The sequence below is a fragment of the Macaca fascicularis genome, chromosome 8 (genome assembly GCF_037993035.2).
Source record: "Macaca fascicularis isolate 582-1 chromosome 8, T2T-MFA8v1.1".
NCBI lineage: Eukaryota > Metazoa > Chordata > Mammalia > Primates > Cercopithecidae > Macaca > Macaca fascicularis.
Window position 1 is genome coordinate 145,190,439 of NC_088382.1, and position 20,732 is coordinate 145,211,170.

The 20,732-nt window shown below is 36.8% G+C and overlaps 1 protein-coding gene across 7 annotated transcripts in view; it reads left to right on the forward strand.

The window, feature by feature from the left end:
- The window catches only part of KHDRBS3 (KH RNA binding domain containing, signal transduction associated 3), a 200,531-nt gene that overhangs the window by 100,713 nt on the left and 79,086 nt on the right, over positions 1-20,732 (forward strand). For all 7 annotated transcript variants that reach the window (XR_006700538.2, XR_006700539.2, XR_012416666.1 and 4 more), the window contains exon 5: positions 1,821-1,960. Coding sequence is in view for 3 of the 7 variants with exons in the window: in XM_045398742.3 (XP_045254677.1) it covers positions 1,821-1,960 (140 nt within the window). In the remaining 4 variants the exon portion in view is untranslated. The remainder of the gene's footprint in view (positions 1-1,820; positions 1,961-20,732) is intronic.

A 20,732-nucleotide genomic window follows, 5' to 3' on the forward strand; every position in this document is an offset into this window, starting at 1 on the left:
TAGAACAATATTTTTTAATGTTGTTTCTGAATAGGGCTTCGACTGTGTTCTTTTTGCATGAATCTATTTTTAACTTCATACAATTTAGTATTACACCTCCTAACTTTTCAGCAGGTCAAATATTTACCATTTACATAGCACATTATATTTAGAGCTTTACAAATCACTTATTTAGAATGTGCTTTACAAAGTATGTGTTAATCTTCACACATTTTCATTAAAATGGCTGGTAACATACTAATAGGCTTATTTTAGAGAGGTTGAAATAATGATGGAAAGAACCAGATGCTTCCCCTGAGGTCACAATACCTGAAATAAGTCAGGGAAGTAATTTATATTTACAATAAAGTATTGACTCCATTCTTAATTTTCCCTGTCAATCACAGTGACTTGTATTGGTCGTCATTTGCCTTCTCTTCTTCCTGCTTTGCAAGTGTTAGCTGATTATGATTTTAACTTTCTTTTTGACTGATGTTCATATTTTTTTTAATTCCAGAATGCCTTCTACTACAAGTTTCAAGTCATTTTTTTGCATTCTGCTTTTGAAAAGAGGTAGTATTTTTAAAATAAATTTCCTGAATTTCTTTCAGGTTTTTAATTCTAAATAATAAATAATGCAGGAATCTGTCTCCTCTAAATCTTCTATTTACACTCTTATTTGCTCATGTTTCTTCTGTCTTAAAATCCTCTGCTCCTCCCTGAAAACTATGATCTTCTCTCTCATTTTCATTGTGCCCATACAGCTGAAAGCAGCTGCCTGCCTTTACTTTCTCTGGCTTACTGCTGTTTATTATTTATTCCACTGAAACAGATTCCATCTCTACCTTTCACCCAAACCACTGTTTCTGACAGTAGTGGCTTTACTGTTAATGAATCCCATGAAATTAGGACTTCTGAGAAGTGTCTGTTCATATCCTTTGCCCATTTTTTGATGGGGTTGTTCGCTTTTTTCTTGTAAGTTTGTTTAAGTTCTTTGTAGATTTTGGATATTAGCCCTTTAATTCTCATCCTGAGGCAGCACTTCTTGTAATGAACTTACTATTTCCTTTTTGATCCTTTAGACCTGAACTTTCCCTTCTTTGTAAAATAGATTACGTTTACATTTACCCATGTCTTAGTTGATGATTGTTGAATGGAGTTCAGGGTGCTAAGGAAGCAGGAGAAATCAAGGATGACCCCTAGAGTTTCTTAGTTGAATCTTTGGATGATAATGTAAGATGAAAGGAGAAGAGCAAATTTTCAGGAATAAGATTATGTGTTCAATTCTGAAAATGTTGAATTTCACAACTTGTATAATTTTCTATTGGAAATGTGCAAAAAGCCTGTGTCCCTGTGGTTCTTAAGTACATGAAGGCTATCCTGTTGTACGTATATATATCCTTCCTCTTTGCTAGATTGAAGTCCCTGGGTGCTGGGCTATTGCTTAATTCCTCTTTGTTTCTCTGTTACTTGGTTCATTATAGGTAATCAATACCTGCTAGTTGAATTGAGTTGCAAATAACAACACCTATATATTGGTTTTATGATATTTTAATTTTATTATAAATGTCTCAGTTGCAAAGTATGCCCAGAGAAAGGTTAGTGGCTGATTATAGAAAATTTTAGCTTGAGGAAAAAATGCTATAGTTTTTTTTTCTTCCTTTTTTACAAAAATTTATTATCACATTTTTATTTTAGCAATTTTTATTTTATTGTTTTGTAAATTGATTCAACTATTTTCCTAACCCTTTTTTTCTATTAAGAATTACTTGCTTTTTGTTCTAAATATTTTTGTATTTCTAATATGAAGTGAATTTTGCTATCTTCTGTCTCTTGTGTAGGACTATAATGATGAGATCAGGCAAGCACAGCTCCAGGAATTAACATATTTGAATGGTGGTTCAGAAAATGCAGATGTTCCAGTGGTTCGAGGGAAACCCACCTTGCGTACAAGAGGTGTACCAGCCCCAGCAATAACCAGGTAAGCGTAATTTGTTTTCAGGTTAACATACCGTTGCAGCAGTTTTAATATTTTCTTTATTAGTAGCCAAAAACAGTTCTATCTGAATAAAACTTGTATTCATGTGGGCATAGTGGCACATGCCTATAGTCCCAGCTACTCGGGAATCTGAGACTGGGAGTTCAAGGCCATGGTATGCTATGATAGTGCCTGTGAATAGCTGCTGCACTCCAACGTGGGCAATGTGGTGAGACCCCCATCACTTTAAAAATCATAATCATAACTTTTTTAAGTCTATAGTCAAACAATGTGATGTCATATTAAGGGGATTTACTTTGGAGTGAGATGTTCCTGGGCTTTAATATAACCTGTGACATTTATTATCTGATGATTCTAGGTGAATATTATTATTCACTATAATATTAATTTTTTTAAATGAGACTTGTTTTTTATGTAAGTAATGGCATTGATACGAAGATTGGGCCAGTAGTCACTTGTGTTTTGCCATTGAGTAAACCATCAGGCTACTTCACTGCCACATCACCAATCCTAAGCACAGTGTCAGACACCAAGTCAGTGTCCACATGCTTGTTGCCATTTTATTCACTCTAAATGCTCTGTGGTATCTGTAAATTCCTGAGCTGGTCTAGGCACACACATTTTTTATTTCTGTCCTTGGATTGGTGATTAATGTTAATGGGAAAAATGTTTTAAAGAAATCGTAAATCTGACATGACTATCTCAAATTTAATTGAGAATTATTTTTAATTTTTCAATCTTTGAAGTCAGTGGAAAGAAGTAATGCAGATTTTTCAATTAAACTAATGACTATGGATAAATTTTTATTTTAGATAGAATTCTGCATGAAATAATTTAAAATAGCATTCTTGTACATCTCTAAGTTTATTTGGGAGAATAAAAGTCACTTCCTCAATTTGCATTGCTGATCAGAGCAATGTCAGAGCAGTTATGCAAGAAACATAGGTAGGGAGATGATCTCTACTAATTAAAAGAGCTAATAGTAATAGGGTTGCTACTGATGATTTTATGAGATAATTTATGTAGGTACTCAGTAAATGGTAAATCTCTTTCATTTCTATTTTTTATACCATTAAATTTACTTACCTGCTTCATTAGTTTCATGTGGCTGCTGTGACAAATTACCACAGATTTTTCTTGGCTGAAAGTGATAGAAATATAGTCTCTGATCGTTTTGGAGGCCAGATGCCAAAATCACTGTCACTAGGCCAAAGTCAAGGTGTTGGCAAAGTCGTTCTCCCTCTGGAGGCTCTAGGGGAGATTCCTTTCCTTGTCTCTGCCAGTTTCTGATGACTACAACATTCCTTGATTTGTAGGCGCATCGCTTTAGCCTCTCCATCCTCACACGGCCTTGTCCTCTTATATCTATAATCTCCTTCTGCCTGCCTTTTACAAGGAGACATGTGATTATATTTAGAGCACACCAGGGTAATCCCATCTCAAGATCTAAATCACATCTGTAAAATTTATTTTTATAGATAAGGTAACGTAACTAGATAAGGTAACGTAACTAGATAAGGTAACCTTATTTAGAAATTTTTTTTCTAGATAAGGTTCCTGGGATTAGGACAGGATAATTTTGAGTGGCCTACTAGTCTAGTTAGTTTTATCTTTGTTGTGATGGGAGCTTGTACATTTACAAGCCAAATACAACAAAATATATTTTATTTTATTTTGTTTATTTATTTATTTTTTGAGATGGAGTGTTGCCCTGTCACCCAGGCTGGAGTGCAGTGGCACTATCTTGGCTTACTGCAGCCTCCGCCTCCTGGGTTCAAGTAATTATCCTGCCTCAACCTCCCAAGCAGCTGGGATTACAGGCATCTGCCACCACTCCTGGCTTTTTTTTTTTTTTTTTTTTTTTGTATTTTTAATAGAGACGGGGTTTCACTGTGTTGGCCAGGCTGGTCTCTAACTCCTGACCTCGTGATCTGCCTGCCTTGGCCTCCCAAAGTGCTGGGATTACAGGCGTGACCCACCGCACCCGGCCAACAAAATGCATTTTTAAAACTCTTCTGAAAGTCTCCAAACTTATTACATTACTGGTTTATGTTTGTTTGTTTATTTGTAGATGCAGGTAAATAGTATGGTTCATAGTGGCCAGGTGCATTATTGGTGCCATAGCAGATAGCAAGCCTCCCAATCAAGGCATTGTCTCTTAGCTCTTTGAAATAATAGAGACTGAAGCATCTGTCCTCAAATCTCACCCAAAAAGTGAACAGAAAATACATATAGATAAGTAAAAAGAGAAACAGACCAGGCACAGTGGCTCATGCCTGTGATCCCAGTGCTTTGGGAGACCAAGGCCAGAGGATTGATTGATGACAGGAGTTCATAAGAGCAGCCTGGGCAACATAGCCAGACCCCATCTCTACAAAAATAAAAATAAGCTAAAAAGAGAAACAGAAGTCTCCCAGAAATGACATTTATATGTCAGCATTCCAGTCTTCTTAGTGAAATGTAGATAAAAAGATATCTCTGTATATATATATACACACACTTTATTTTTAGTGATATATATATATATGTATCTATATATATAACTATGAACACTATATGTAGTATTCATCATAAGAAATTATTTACCTGGTATATTAGTTTCCTGTGGCTGCTGTATATAACTTTATACAAGTAAGATTAGTACACAGAAAAGTGCATGTTGCATTTATTTTATATATATATACATATCTTTATATATGTGTGTATGTAATAAAATTAACCCAGTGATATTTCACTTAAGATTAGATTACTCTTACATATACCTTTTTGCAGAATACCAGCACAGAATGAATATCCCCTCCAGAATAGAGTGTGGAGAATCGAGCATACCCACTGCTGTTGTTTAGGGGGTATTGCATTCCTTACACTAGATCTGCCATTTTTACTGAATATGATTTATAATTCAGTTGTCAGTTTCTAAATTAAGTTGTTGGAAATGTTATGAACAGATGAGGAAGACAGAAGCAGTTTTTTTGTTTATTTTGAATGCAATACCTGGACAGATACTTCCATCTGCACAGATGAAAACCCATCCCTTGTGATTACAGTATATGCATTGCTTGTCATTTAATGCTGTTTTAATGTCTTGATGGTTAATATTCTGTGATAGCATTATTTTTCAGTTCAAATTTTAGACCCTGGTTTCAGTTCGTGGTGGAGTAATGGCTGGTTCAGTGTCAGAGTTAAATGCCTTTATTTGTGTACTTATGGTTGCCACCTGTGTACTTGAAATCATAAGCAGCTCATATGCTAGGCACCAGCAGGGCACTGAACACACAACCCACTTTCTTTCCTTCATGTGATTATGGTCTTCCTCGGTCCCAAATCCTTTAAACACCTTGTTTCTACAGTACAATGTTTATATTCATACAGCAGGAATTCAAAGCCTTCTCGTACATTTTTTCCTCAAATCTTTTCTACAGTTTAGTCTTTACTGATTATTTTGCCATATTTCCTGTGCATTTAACCAACCCTGTACATTTAACAACCTACCCTTTATGAAACAAAGGGTAGAAGCTTTGTTTCATAAAGTTGGTGCTTGTATTTTTCTATATCTTTGCTCACTTGTTTCTCTGCCTTGCCTTTTTAAAATCATTATTACCTTCAAGTCTGAATTGAAACTAATTTTAACAAACACTTATGTTGCTGCTACTATTGATTGAGTACTTTTCTAAGCACTTTAGAGATATCAACTAAGTTATGCCTCATCACAGTCCGACGTGGTGGGCACTGTTTTGTTAACATCACCATTTTAAAAATGAGGACAGTGAGACCAGGGAGGTAAATTATTTGCCCAAAGTCATGCAGCTAGTGATTGGTAGAGCCGGGTGGAATCCAGGCCATCTGCTTTCATACTCCAAACCTCCTCTGTGATTGGTCCTTCCCTTGTGTTTTGATCCAGAATAAATAATAATTTTTTTCCCCCATTCCCTTACTGTAATTCTCCCAGATAATTTTCATTCTAGCACTTCTATTGTGTTTTCATTATGGCTCATGATCACACTTTTAATACAAGATGAAAAGACTTAAATAGTCATGCACCACGAAATGACGTTTTTGGTCAAGGATGGACTGGATATGTAACAGTGGTCCCATAAGATTATAATAGAACTGAAAAGTCCCCATTGCCTAGTGACGGTGATGATCTTGATTCTGTGTAGTCCTAGGCTATGGGCTAATGTGTGTTTGTATCTTAATTGCATACAAAAACAGCTTAAAAATAATTTTAAAAAAAAGTTAACAGAAGAATACTGATAGAATAAAGATATAAAGAAAATATTTTTGTACCGATTCACAGTGTTTGTGTTTTAAGCCAAGTGTTGCTAGAAAAGAGGCAAAAAGTTAAAAAAAAAATTAAAGTTGACAAATTTTTAAAAATACAGTAAGCTAAGCGTAATTTATTATTGAAGAAAGGAAAACATTTTAAAAATAAATTTTGTATAGTCCAAGTTTATAATGTTTATAAAGTCTACGGTAGTGTCCTAGGCCTTCACATTCACTTGTCACTCACTCACTGACTCACCCAGACCAACTTCCAGTCCTGCAAGTTCCACTCATGGTAAGTGCCCTATCTAGGTGTACCATTCTCCATCTTTTATATTGTCATGTCTCCATCTTTTATTGTGTCTCCACTGTACCTTTTCTGTGTTTAGATATGTGCAGATACACAAACACCTATCACTGTGTCGTAGTCACAGACAGTATTCAGTATAACATGCTGAACAAGTCTGTAGCCAAGGAGCAGTAGGCTGTATCATATAGCCTAGGCATGGAGTAGGCTGTGCCACCTAGGTTTGTGTAAGTGCACTCTGTGATGTTTGTACAATGATGAGATCACCTAAGGAGCTGTTCCTTAGAAGGTATCCTCATAGCTGAGCGACTGTATTTATTTACTCCTTTTTTTCATGAAATCACATGCGGTAACTAACGATAGGTGGTAACTAATGCCAAACTAATATAGTGCACAGAATAAAACTAAGGTAAAAATAAATTGATGAGCAAATTAGGGTAGAAAATTACAAAAACCCAAGGGTAAGGTCAGTATACAAAAACGTACGTTTTACAACATTCCATAGTGTTGGCAGAATTGGTCTTGAAATTATACTTTGAGTTGCCTTGTGGCTAAAGATGAGGGAAATATGGCTACAGAATCCAGTGTCTAAATGTCTAAAACCAGTCACAATACATACAAAAGAAAAACATACTTGTTGCAGCCTACGAATTTCTACTTAAGACTTGTGAGAAAAATCTCCAATGAATAGCCATAAATTGGCCTTCATATGATGTGATAATATCTTTAATGGCATTCCTTTTTGCCATGTTCAGTTCTTTAGTACATCATTTTTATTTTGCCTTTAAATCCTCAAGTCATTTTTTTCTTTAATCATCTCTGCCGTCCTTCCTAGTCTAATCCACACTACTCTTCCATTTTCAGTCCCAATGACTTTTTCAAATTAAATGTGATCTTATGTTTTCCATCCTTAAAATCCTTCAGTGACTCCTTTCCAGTTAGAAAAGAATCCACACTTCTTCACATGCACTTACCTGATCCAGCACTTGGCACTCTCCTCCCCTTTCTGACTCTTATCTTATTCCACTTTTCCTTTGTCTTAACTCCAGCCTTACTGGTCTCCTTTCTTTTGCTCCTTAAATAGCCCAAGCTCATTTCTTTCCCAAATCCTTCACATTTACTCTCCCTCTGCTTGGAGGCTTTGTCTCCAGGTGTCTGGCCACCTCCCTCTCAGCATTGCATCCTCAGCCTACACCGGCACCTGGTCAGAGAAGCCCTTGCCGAGCGCTCAGTGTGAAGGGGCCATCCTCTCAGCCAGAAGCTGGCTCAGAACTCCCTGTCCTGGTGGCGTCGTATCATTGGTCAAGCCGATTTACCTTATTTATTCACTTTGTCGTTGTTATTCCTTATGGGTAATGCAAATCCATAAAGGCCAATGTGTCCCTAGTACCTTGCATATGATAATTGCTCAGTAAACAATAATGTGAATAAAGTGCTATAGCACATTCTTTAGCCTCTTTCTGATCAAGTGTTGACCACGGGAAATATTCTTTTGCTAATGCTGATCTTATTTGCCGCAGGACTGGGTGTGTCAAGGTACTGGTTTTGTCTGACTCAACAGTTGTGAGCCCTCCAGGATGCCGCTTTCTGTTCCTCTCTTAATACTCGGTGGCTTCTGTGCTGCTTTTCCATTGGCCTTTGCTCTGGCTGTTCTGGCCCTTTCTTCCACGTAGGAGCAGTCCAGTGTCCCCACATTTGATACCAGAAGCAGCAAGAAGAAACTTGAACAAAGGAGATTATGCCCTCTTTCTAAGTAATAAGTGCGTGTTCACAGATACTGGTGCTTAATGTAGTGGTTTTGTTTTAAGTGAGAACATTAGACTAACCAAGTCACCCAGGGTCGTTTATCAGTTTTCATCAAATTGGGGAAATTTTCAGCTACTGTTTCTTCAGATATTTTACTTGCCCCTTTCCCTGTTTCCATACTATGGGAACTGTCAGCTTAAGATAATCCTTTATAGTTTCTTTTCAGCATTAGATCATATGTTACTGATTTTCATGATGTCACATCTTTGTGACGCTGATACTTTACCGGCTGCTGTGATAAACAATAAACGTTATCTGAAAGTAAGTGTGGGTCAAGAAATGAGAGTAACAGTGTCCCATCTGATCCCACAGTTTGAGAAGTTACGAAGTTACGTAGCACCCAATATGCATAATAATTGCTGTTATTTAATAATGAAATAAAATATTTCCTTTCAATTATAATACATATTGTAAAATAATATGTGTTATTTTTCAAACAGCTGCAATGTTGAGAAATAAATGTGTAAGTTGTTTGGTACTCACAATTTAATTACCAAATTTGTTCCTTATTGGTTTGGCCTGGGGTAAATATCATGAAAAACTTACTGAAACACTAAGGACATTGTGAATTGAGAAACTTCGGGAAAGTGTCTTTATGATATTGTCCTACAGGCTGAGTCTCTGCTCATTTTTCATTATTTTTTTGTCTGTTTTCCAGACTGGTCTATGTCTTGACCTAGCCTCAAAGTTCACCGCCTCCTTCCTTTGTATTTTGAAGCCAATCCAATGATATTTTCACTTCAGATCCTTTATATTTTCAGATATAAAATTTTCATTTGATTTTTAATAGTTTTTATTTGTCTGCTGAGATTTTGTATCTTTTCGTTCATTACCAAGATATTTTCTTTTGTAATCAGACCCAGGTTTGGCTGCTGGCTGCTCAAAAGTCAAACACAAGAGACAAACACAGGAGGTGAGGGTTGATGGGAAGAAAAGCAGGTGTCATTAGAGAGCCAACAAATTGAGAAGATGACGAACTAGCATTCTAAATTTTAAAATTTACCTGGGGGTTTTTAAAGGGAAACGTGGTGTGGGACACCCGTGGGAGTGCTGCAGAGTTCAGGGGCTGCGAGTCTTGTTCCAGTGGCTGTCGTGGGTAATCGCCCACCTGGAGGCCTAGCTGGTGTCACCTTGACTTCAGACCAGTGGCGGTGGACTAATTGTTTGTGACTCCTGCTGAGTGGGAGGATTCCACAGGGGCTTCTTGCCTGCTTTAAGATTAGCCTCTGGAATTTCTTAAGCAAGGACATAATTTCATAAGCATGCATTGCCAGAGGGGAGTTTCTATAGAGGGAAAGAATGAAGAGGTGAGAGGAGAGGGAAGGAAGAAAAGTGGATGATTTTTAAAACTGAGATCCCTGGTTGAACTTTTATACGTTATAAATTTTGAGAGTTTTGTTTAATTCCTTGTCTGCTAATTAATCTGGTTATGTTGGAGTAAATATCGTGCTTTGAAAACTCCGGAATTTGCTATATTCCTCCAAACAGTGTTGCTTTTATTTTATTTTTTAGACTGTTTAAGTAGATAGCTTGATTGAACTCCAACTGCACACTGTATCCCTTGGTAAGCAGCTAAAATCTCAGACGAGCTCCTTCATCCTTTTCAGGGATACTTGCAGTCTGCCCTGTGCGTTTGTGTTTCGGTTGTCACTGGAGAGTTGGTGAGAGTTCATACATACAATCCGTGGCTCCCTATCTCTGGCTCTCTTCCTTCTACACTTCCTTCCTCACTTTCCAGCAGCTGTGGTTGCTGGAAACTTTGGCCTGTGATTCATCCAGTGCAAAGACTCAAGAGTTTTCCATTGGAGTCTTAGCTGCTCAGCATGACCCCTGCAGCCTGTCCTCATTGGAAACATCATAAGAAGTCACTTCATTCAGTTACCTTTCTTCAAGTGTCATAACCCTTTGGAATCTACCTAGTCATTACCCAGTAACTTCAAGTAATTGCTTTTTGTATTTTATCCAAAGTTTAGTTTTTTGCCCAAGGTTTGATTTGGTTGGAGCTTATGTTATTATACCAGAAGTAGAACCTTGTGTGTTTTGAGAAAACACGTGTGCCAGAAATTTCATATGTGTGGCTAATGCCTCACAACAGCCATGTATAAGCTAAATATTATTATCTCTATTTTATAGATGATGAAAGTCGACTATAAATGTAGAGTTATTCATCTTCTTCAAGTGTTAGGCAGTTAGTTGTTAGTGGAGTCCAGATTAGTATCTAACTCCCTCAATTGAGTTGTTGCTCTCCTACATTTCCTCTGTAGTTTCATATTTGAAAAATAATATTCCGAATGTTTGCTGAATATGCTAAATTTCTTATTAGCAGGCATTCTCTCTGAATATAAATGTAACATTAAAGTTGAAGTTCTTCACATTAGAGCAGGAACTTACTTGATTTTTTAATGTTGAAATGTTATAATAAGGCAAAGCCAAAGTATTATAATAATATCTTCATAATTCAGTCAAACACGGTAAATTCAAGACTCCCAAGAATATAAAACTAGAAACAGTAGAGGATGAAATAAATCAGTTGATGAAAGAAATGCCGAGATAGAGAGGAATTAACAACGAAGCCTTCATTATTAAAGTTGTATTTTGGGTGGGCACCGTGACTCAGACCTGTAATCCCAGCACTTAGGGAGGCCAGGGTGGGAAGATCACTTGAGCTCATGAGTTTGTGACCAGCGTGGGCTATATAGTGAAACCTTATCATTACCAAAAAAAAAAAATTTTTTAAATCAGCCGAATGTGGTGGCACATGCCTATAGTCACAGCTTTTCAGGAGGCTGAGGTCACAGCTACTCAGGAGGGAGGATCGCTTGAGCCCAGGAAGCAGAGGTTGTGGTGAGCCGAGATGGTTTTAAAAACAAAAAGGTCTGTTTGAATATTCAAACCTAGTAGTACATCATCAGTTGTACTTAATCCAGACATGCATATTACAAAGCCAGTGCTTTGGCTGGTAGAGCAATAAATAGTTAATAGAAGAAACAGTCACATTTACTTTTGCTAAATAAAACAGCACAGATCCTTTAATGGACCCCAAGTGGTGGCAGTCTTCATTGACTGCATAATTACTCCTGAACACCTCTGAATTAACTGCCTGCATATTAACGCCCTTGGACACACCTATTGCAGCTGACTGTAGTTGGAGTTGACCACTTGTCAGGAGGATGAGGAACTGTGTTAACGGCTGTGCCAAGAGCATTTAAGCTATTCCCTTGGGATTATTAATAGCACTGTTAACAATGGTTTGGGTCAGAAAACTCTGGGTGCAACAGAGTAAAATTCCATCCTAGATATAGAGAATAAAGAGGTTCTCAGATGTGGAAAACACGTCAGTTCACACTTGCGTAAGCACTTCCTGAAGCCCTCAGAGGAGAGATTGCATCAGACATTTTCATTAGTATATTTCCCTTCTGTTTAATTATTGAAATGTACTATTTCCAAAAGTATGGAGTAACTCCAGTTTGGGCACTATACATCTTTTCTGAGCATCTACCACCCCGTGCTGTACTCTGCTGTTACTAGGACCATATGGCAGTGCAATTACTAAGTCTGTTAATCTCCAGACTAGCTTGGCCTCATAGTAGAGGGGGAATGTGCCTTTTGCCCTTTGTATTGTTGGGTCCAAGCACAGTATTGAAATTCAGCATGTGCTCAATAAATATTCACTGAAATAATAAGTGGAGATCAGGTTTTTAAAAATCTAAGAAATCTGTAATTGCTTCTATGTCAGGATTACATTTACCACCACCACCCCAATGCCACAGGTTATATGTTCCATGTGGTCTTCCCATTACCCATAACACTAAGAGCAAAGTACTATGAATTTAGCCTTGGACCAAATACATGTTTAACAGTTTAATTTGCATGCTTATTACTTGCTGGAATTTAAAAAATTTCTTTTTTTGCCCCTGAAGGGTAGTAGCACATAGAAAAGAGAGCTTTAGAATCAGATCTAAATTCAAATGTCACTACCACTACTACTTAAGTGGCACAGGAAAGCTCCTTCTCTACACTTTAGTCAGATGGGGGCAGCACTGCCAATATTACAGGTTTCCCCTGAGTAGTCAAAGCATGCCCTGTGTAACGTGGTTACAGCCTTACTTGCCACACACATCCAGAGTCCCAAACAAAAGCTGCTTCCTGTCTTCCATTTCCCTCACCCAACTTTGATTTGAAGAATATTAAAATATTTTAATTCCTTATGCTATCTCCATTCTGGATATTATATATTTTCTTTAAAAATTTCAAAGCCTAAAACCATAACACTGTTATACAATAAAAACTTTAAGTGTGATTGGCTGCTAAAATTGAATTTATTCTAAAAAATAGGGTAACTCACTGGTTTTCAATATAGAACTTTTTCAAAAAATAGCTAATCAAGAACCTCACTTTCAGAGATGCTTATTCATGTACCCTCCTTTTCCCTAAATTCCACTAAATGAGTGAAAAAAAGGTTTTAAAAACTATAAATGTACTGGAAATTATTAAAATAGTAAATGTAAGACATTTCTGGAAGAGAAAAAGTGATGGGACTAAAATGGACAAGAAACATCAGAGAAGAATGCATTATAAAAGGCTGCCAGGGAGTTAAGAGTGTTAAAAAGAAGCCCAAAAGAAACTCTGAACTAACAGAATAAGCATGGAGAAAAGAATTAAAATGACAAGTAAACAAATATACATAGCTGTCAAATCCAGATATAAAAATTCTGCAGAACTAGTGAAAGTAATAAACGTGCTCTCTGAAACAATCAATGGAAACCTCTGTTTCTTACAATAATTTAAGAGGTTGAAGAAGATTGACCGGTCATCTGAATTTTTAGGAATTCTCCTTTCCAGTATACATTTGCTGACCAGCTTTTGAGTGATCATTTTCCTGTGCTCTGCTCTTGCCTCCCCCTGTAACTGGTGCCTAAATTTTATAGCCAGTTTTGTCTACAAAGCAGCCTTTCATTATCAGTTTATATTGAAGGACCATGTTAAAATCTGGGGCTTAGATTTTTTTAACCTCACATTTAAAAAATTTTGTGTTTATATTAGTTTGTTTAAACAATGGAGTCTTCCAAATTTTATGAGACAATTGACGTTTACTGTTTGGAAAACTAAACCAATCACCATTAGGAGCCCTGTAGTTTAAAAAAAAAAAAAAAGCAATAATGCCTCGACCGTTTTTATTCATAGTTGGTTTCATTTAACAAATAGAATATTTTAGAAAGAAGTTTTCTGAAATTCATAAATTATTTCAGCTTTTGAAATATAATGCAGTACTTAAGAAATACCAAACCTGTATGTAATTCTGATGTACAATGAAATGAAGATTTAGAATCATTAACTCTAGGCCGTGAGATAAAGAAATGCACATTTCAGGATTCAAAATACATAGAAAAATTAGGGTTAAATTGGCTACTATAAAATTACTGGGCAGACTGGCAAGATAATTATATAATTATCATTAAGGAAAAAAACTTTAGGTAAGCACCAAAATTAAACCGCAACATCAAATTCACCACAAGTTTTTCTAAGTTTGGATAGTCTTAAGATACAGACTAACTTGAGAGTTAGTAATTTGAAATTATAACAAAAATTGAACAGTTACAGAAAAGTTATACTTTCCTTCCTTGTAATTTCCTGGAAAGAAAAAAAAAAAAATGTTTAACCTACTGTGGAACATGTGACTCTACTTAGAAGGTGAGCCTCATGGTCTCTGGGCGGCACTCCTATCTTGGTTACCGTTACATTCCCACTGCCCACAATGGGGCCTGCAGCACAGCAGCCTCCCAGGGCAGGTTCTGTGGTGGAGGGAGGGATGAAGGAGTGAATGTTCTGTAGGAGGCCTTGCTCAGTGCAGAGTGCCAGGCTGCAAAGACCTTGTTTCCTGTTCCCCCTCACCCAGCCTGGCCCCTACTGTCTTTCTACTCCTAACACCAAATCCAAGTCCATACAATTTTTTAAGAAGAAAGAAAGAAAAAAAAAAAAAAAACCTCCCTGCCTCTTATTTTATTTAAAAAGATAGTTTTTGGCTATAATCTTTAATGATCTGTGATTCTTACAAGACAGCCTTACAGGGCAATTCTGTGTCTGTTGATTATGAATTTATATCTATATATATGTAGACTAGAAGGCAGAATGCACTTATTCTGGCAAAACTTTCTTTTATGCATACACATTTTTGGAATTTAATATTGTGTTATTTTGATAGTATAAAAATAAATGTCCTTAACTCCACTGCCATTTGGAATGTTTAAAGCCTTCCATTAAAAAAAAAAAAAAAAAATCTTTATTTTTAGAGGCATGAACACCAAAGTGTTATATGATATTATCTTTAAAATTGATTAAGAATATTATAGATGCTAAAGATTATCTTCATAACTGAAAATGATGTACTTTCCTTCTATAGTATATGAAGTTATGAGAAGTTTTATTAGGAAAACTGAATAGTTAATATTAGGGCCATAAATGTTTTACCAGAGTATGGTATGATTTATATTAATGTACCAATCAATATTGAAAAGTCCTTTTTTTTTTTAAGGAAAGAGTAGATATAGGAAAATGGTAATGTATTTCCTAACTGGATAAAATTATGGAAATTTTAAATAAAAAATACTCCATTGGAATGTTATTTAAATTGCTTGTTTCTCTACTGGGTTTACTGCTCAGGCCATTCTCCTGCCCAGTCACCTTCCTCTCCTTCCTTCCAACTCTGTGCCTACTGGGTAGTCTGTGCATTTAATCCCAACTGGGCTTAAGTACCCCATTACCCCACATCTGGCATGAGTACCCCACATCTCAGACAGAAAACTGGAGGACTTACCATAGAAATGAGTTTCTCTGCTTTTCCTTGCTGTGAGGTCCACCAAATTCCTTCTACTGAAATCAGCCTTCAGTATTCAATTACTTTTGATTAAAGCACTTTCTGATGGTGTGTTAATGAGCAGCCACACTGGAGCTGATGGAGGGGAGACAAAAAGGGGAAAATCTTTGGTTTCTTTTAAAATCACTTTCATAGGCTTTGAGAAGATAATAACAGAGGCAAATAGTGTTACAAACTGGGTAAGACAAGAACTTGTAGTTGAAATGCTAGCCAGGGATGAACAGGCAAGAAATGCAACTAGGCACAGATTCTCTCAGTTACAGCTCGGCCAGCACTTTTACATGTCCTGTGCAACATAAAGCTGGAGAAATGTTCTGAGCCTGCTGTAGACATCAATGCCAACAGGAGGCAGGTTGACACCTAGCTGGCCAACTGATTTTTTCCTAAAGTTTAAACAAGATCCACTAATGAGCTAAGACAGTTTAGGGCAAAAGGAATCCAGTGAGTATGTTCATGTACTGTGACTCTCTCTTCCCCACCACACTTTGGTTTTTCAGAAGTTTTAATAGTTTTATTCAAAACCTCTTTGAAAATCATCTGTTTCTGATGCTAGGTCATTAATATCACAGATTTTCCTTAAATCGCTTTTGTGAGAATTGAAGTTACAGCGATGTGGAAGTCATTGTATTTACCTGAGTAGGTCTAGAGTTTAAGAGGGGAAAATCGGAGACAAATAACTATAACAGAGTGGTATAAATAGAGGAACAGAGACATGAAGAAAAGAGTGCCATGAAAATGCAAACAAGGATGCAAGTAATTCTGCAGGGGGAGAGCCGATATGAACAAACAGAAGAAATCAGATGGGATAGTGCTGGCAGGAAGTCATCCCAGTTAAGGTTGCAAAGGCTTGGAGGCAGCAAAGAAGTGAGGCATTCGAGGCTGGGGATTAGATTGGGGGAACTCTGGCATTGGGGAAGCCAGAGTATCCAGAGTCACCGCTGACTCTTACTCACTATGTGACCTTGGGGAGCTTGGGGGTTACTTCTCTGTAAGCCATAGTTGCCTCTTCAATAAAATGGAGATAGAAAAATAAGCACACACTTCCAAATCCTACTTAATTTTTTAAATTTCCTTTTCAAGGAATCAAACTGTACCATGATTCCTTTTTTGATTACTCAAAATAATTTGACACTAAAAACTGAATTCCTGTAGCACAGATATTTGATCAGTCCCTCAACAGAACCGTAGGCAAATTACTTCTCTCTCTTAAACTTCTCTATTATCAAATGGATCATTGTTTCCAGAGAGGAAGGAAATTTTTGCTGCATAGTTCCAAAAGGCAATAGAGCCGATAGTTAGAAATGACAGAGAAAGATTTTTGGTTTTAAATGAAGGAAAAAAGTAAAAGCGTGATGAAAATCAGAATTGGAAGACAGTGGGTGATACAGCTTCCAAATAAGTAAGGAGCTCTGATCGGAGACTTCACTGGATACAAAGAGACGAAAAATAGCTCTCTTGGACTTAAGAATGTACTTCCTTATACACTGTCTTATTGGTCAACAATTTTACCAATAAGCAGCTTGTAACTTTTAAAATTGTAACTTGTAAAGTGCCTTGGATTTCTTTTATACTCTATGCAATGTAGGATAAGGAAGCAGTTGCTCAATTAGTATTTTTTTTTAATTGCGTTGAAGATTGGATGAAACACAGAAGAAAGAAAAGAAATGACCAATAACCTGCTTCATAAAAGGGCTACAACCTCTGGATCTAAGACTCAGCCCATCAAAAGATGGTTTGCAGACAACCAGCAGCAGCGCTTGAGAGCCTGTTAGAAAAGCAGAATGTAAACCCCAGCCTGGCCTAGCACAAGGTCCTCAGGCGCTGTGGATGCACAGGAACGTGTGAGATGCGCTGCCCTAGAACCACATTTTGGGTGGTCTCTAGAGTGGCTCATAGTAAGAGCTGCCAGCATCATCTCTTCAAAAGTTTTAGTCTCCATCAGCTCTGACAGTTTCTTCCCTGTGTTCTGAGAGACTGTAACTGTAGGCTGTTTCGCTTTTTCCTTTTGTCAGCCTTCTCATTTGCATAGCAACCTTAGGCAAGGAAAACCCTCTTAGAATGATTAAACTTTACTCTCAGAAAAGCAGTCTCACAGAAATGAAGCAAGATTGTCAAATGTGTTAGGAATGTTATAGGAAAGATACAGTTGCCCCTCAGGTGCTTATTGCTTCAGGACACAGATCTCAAATGGATCTCTAGGCAGGTTTTTCTCACTGTGACCCCTGATGGAAGACTAAGGCCCTGTCACTGGATCTTGCAGGCCCCACTCTGTAGTCAGCATGAGTCCTGCTCCATCTGAGTGAACCCCAGAAGTCAGCTGTATTTTCCCAGGTCACCAAGTTAGCAATGCTGGAGCTCGCTTAAGCAGTGAAGGCCTCTGCCACTGAATTCATTGTTTTACCTGCTGTACTTGACTGCTTCTCAAAAAATTTGTAGACAAAAGCCAAACAATTTAGTATGTGTTTACAAACTCTTATCAGACGACCTTACTGTTGCTAAATGTGTAAAATGAGAACTGACATGAGTTGTACTTTCCGTCTCCTTTGCTCATCTTTCACTAAAGCCAAAAGCAAAGTATCAGGACAGAGTAGAAGCAGAAGTCGGTGTACTAATTACCACTTACTACATGCCTGTTTTCGGCTAGGCACTTTATATACCCAGGGTGTAAACATCGCAGCTCTTCTGCCGGAGGATTTATTAACTCCAGTTTACAGATAGGAAAACTGAGGCTTAAAGATCAAATGACAGAATTACATTTGAGTATTAATGTGTAGGAACTCAAAGTGTATGCTTTTTCATTACATCTTAAAACTTTGTATTAATCTGTGAACTAAATAATTCGTTTCTGAGTAACTGTTTTTTTATTTTACTTTATTTTAATATTTATTTATTTTTATCTTTTTTTTTTTGCTATTTGTTCATTCAACGCATTCTTACAGTGGCAGCTCACTACAAAAGCCTTCCTGGATTTTTTCCATGAGTTTCAAGACCGGAAACTGGGTCACCCTGCTGGAAAACCCCAAACAGAAAGAGTTACTGCATTGTAGTCTATCCATTAATCTGCTTTCAAAACTGTGTGCGGATGTTTTATCTTTTTGCTCTTCTCTTACACCCAGTTTGTGGTACCCTATTCCTATCAATTTGGATCTACTTTTCTGTTTTTAAAAAAAGTGTCATTGATTATCAAGTTCTTGCTAATAGATGCTTTTTCTCTTCTCATCCCCATGTTATCAATCCAGCTGTTCAGCCTTGCCCTGAATGTTATTTGTAGCACTCAGTGAAAACTTTGTGATAAGACAGGATTCTTGTGTTAGCACGTCACCTCCACCCTGCCTTTCTTCCACCAGTGTCATCTAAAGCATTGTTCATGCTATTGCTGCTTAATACCACTCCTGTGGAATTTCAGCACTTAAAAAACTAATTTTCAAAATGTCTTTTATAGATAAGTGTCCAGAACAATTAGATGTATATCAAATGACTTGTCTAAAATTCCATAGCAGATAAAAATACCTTAGTGTGATTTCATACACCAGTGGGACATAACCAACAATGTCAATGATTGTGGAAGAGAAGTGTGGGCTTCTTGAATATATAAATGTATGTCTTCCAATTTGATGAGAGGCATACATTTACATATTCAAGAAGCATATTGAATATTTTGTAATTCATATAGTACCTTGGATGGCAATCATGGATATTGGATAAGGAAACAGGAAGCCTTAATTAGTTTATATATACACTAATTAATGAAAATGTCATGAAGGAGTTAGACATACTATAGCTACAAACTACTCTGTCCTCTAATCGTGTTGAAGATTTTTCTAGATACATATACTGGAGATACACAAAGATGAGTAAGACACTATAGAAGTTATATCATCATTACAGTTCAGAGTGATTGTAGTTTAAATAAACTTGACTTTTATTGAGTCAGTAAAAATTCAAAACACTTTATATGCATTGTCTCATGTTTCTCTCCTAATAACACAAAAGTGGGCTCTATATTTAGCCTCATTTCACAGTTGAGGAAACTGATGTGGAAAGTTCAGACTCTTGATTAGTTTAAGTGCTAACTGGCAGGTAGATGTTAAGCTAGTAAGTACATGAGGAATTGAATCCAAATCTGATTCCAGTGTTTTTGCTCATGGCAACTATTTTTACTGTACCAATTTTTATGGTCTAGGATTTTAAACAAAAAACCTAATTTACAATAGTCATTAAAGGGTTACCTGAGGGTGAGATGAAGAAAAAGTGGTTTTTTTTTTTCCTTTTTACTGCATTAGACATGTTAAGATTAGGTTTAACTGCTGATATCAAATACACCTGTAGTGGCTTAACCCAGTAGAAATATCACGTCCTTCTCCTGCCCCACTTAAAACCTGTGCAGCAGTGCCACGCTGCCCTTCCCCAGCTCCACAGAGTTTGTGACTGTGCTTTTCTTAGCCTTTCACTTTTTCCTTCAAGCCTGCTGCCCTTACAAACATGTCTGCAGGAAGAAAAGAGTGAAAGAGAAGAGAGAATGCCAACTATGTAGTTCTAAAGAGCTTCCCATAAATCTCAGTGCTGATTAATATCTTATTGGCCAGAATTGTATTATAGGCCCCCATAGCTGCAAGAAAGCTGTAAAATTGAGATTTTTTTTAATGTACTTAATATTTTAGAAAAGTTTTAGCTTTACAGAAAGATTGAGAAAGTAGTACAGAGAGTTTTCCTATATCCTTCTTGTGATTTTTCTCTGTTATTAACATCTTACATTATTAGCATGGCTCACTTATTTCAGTTTATGAACCAATATTGACATATTGTTAACTATATTATCAACAGTATTGGTACAGTATTAACTATAGTCCGTATCAGGTTTCCTTAATTTTTACCTAGCGTCATTTTTCTGTTCCAGAATCCCCAGAATACAACATCACGTTGAGTTGTCCTGTCTCCTTGGGCTCCTCTTGGCTGTGACAGTTTCTTAGACTTGTTTGTTTTGATGATATTAACAGTTTTGAGGAGTACTAATCAGGTTTTTTCTAAGATGTTTCTCAATGGGGATTTTTCAGATTTTTTTTCATCATTAACCTGGGTTTATGAGTTTGGGGAACTAAAACCACAGAAGTAAAATGCCATGTTTGCCGCATCATATCAAGTATACATACTGTCCACGTGACTTATGCTCATGTTGCCTTGATCATGTAGCCGAGGTCATGCTTGTCAAGTTTCTCCACTGTCAAATTCCTCATTTTTCTTTCTTTCCTTACTATATCCTTTAAAAGGAAGTCACTATGGGGAACCCCTAATTAAGAAATGGGGAATTACAATTCACTTCACCTAGGTGGAGTATCTGCAAAAATTATCTGGAAGATTTGTCCCTTCTCCTCTGTGTATCTATTGATTGATTCAGTCATTTCTATCAGTGTGGACTCATGGATATTAATTTTATACATTGTGATACAATTCGGTACCACTGTCTTTTCTTGCTCAGATTGTCTCAGCTTTGGCCATTGGGAGTT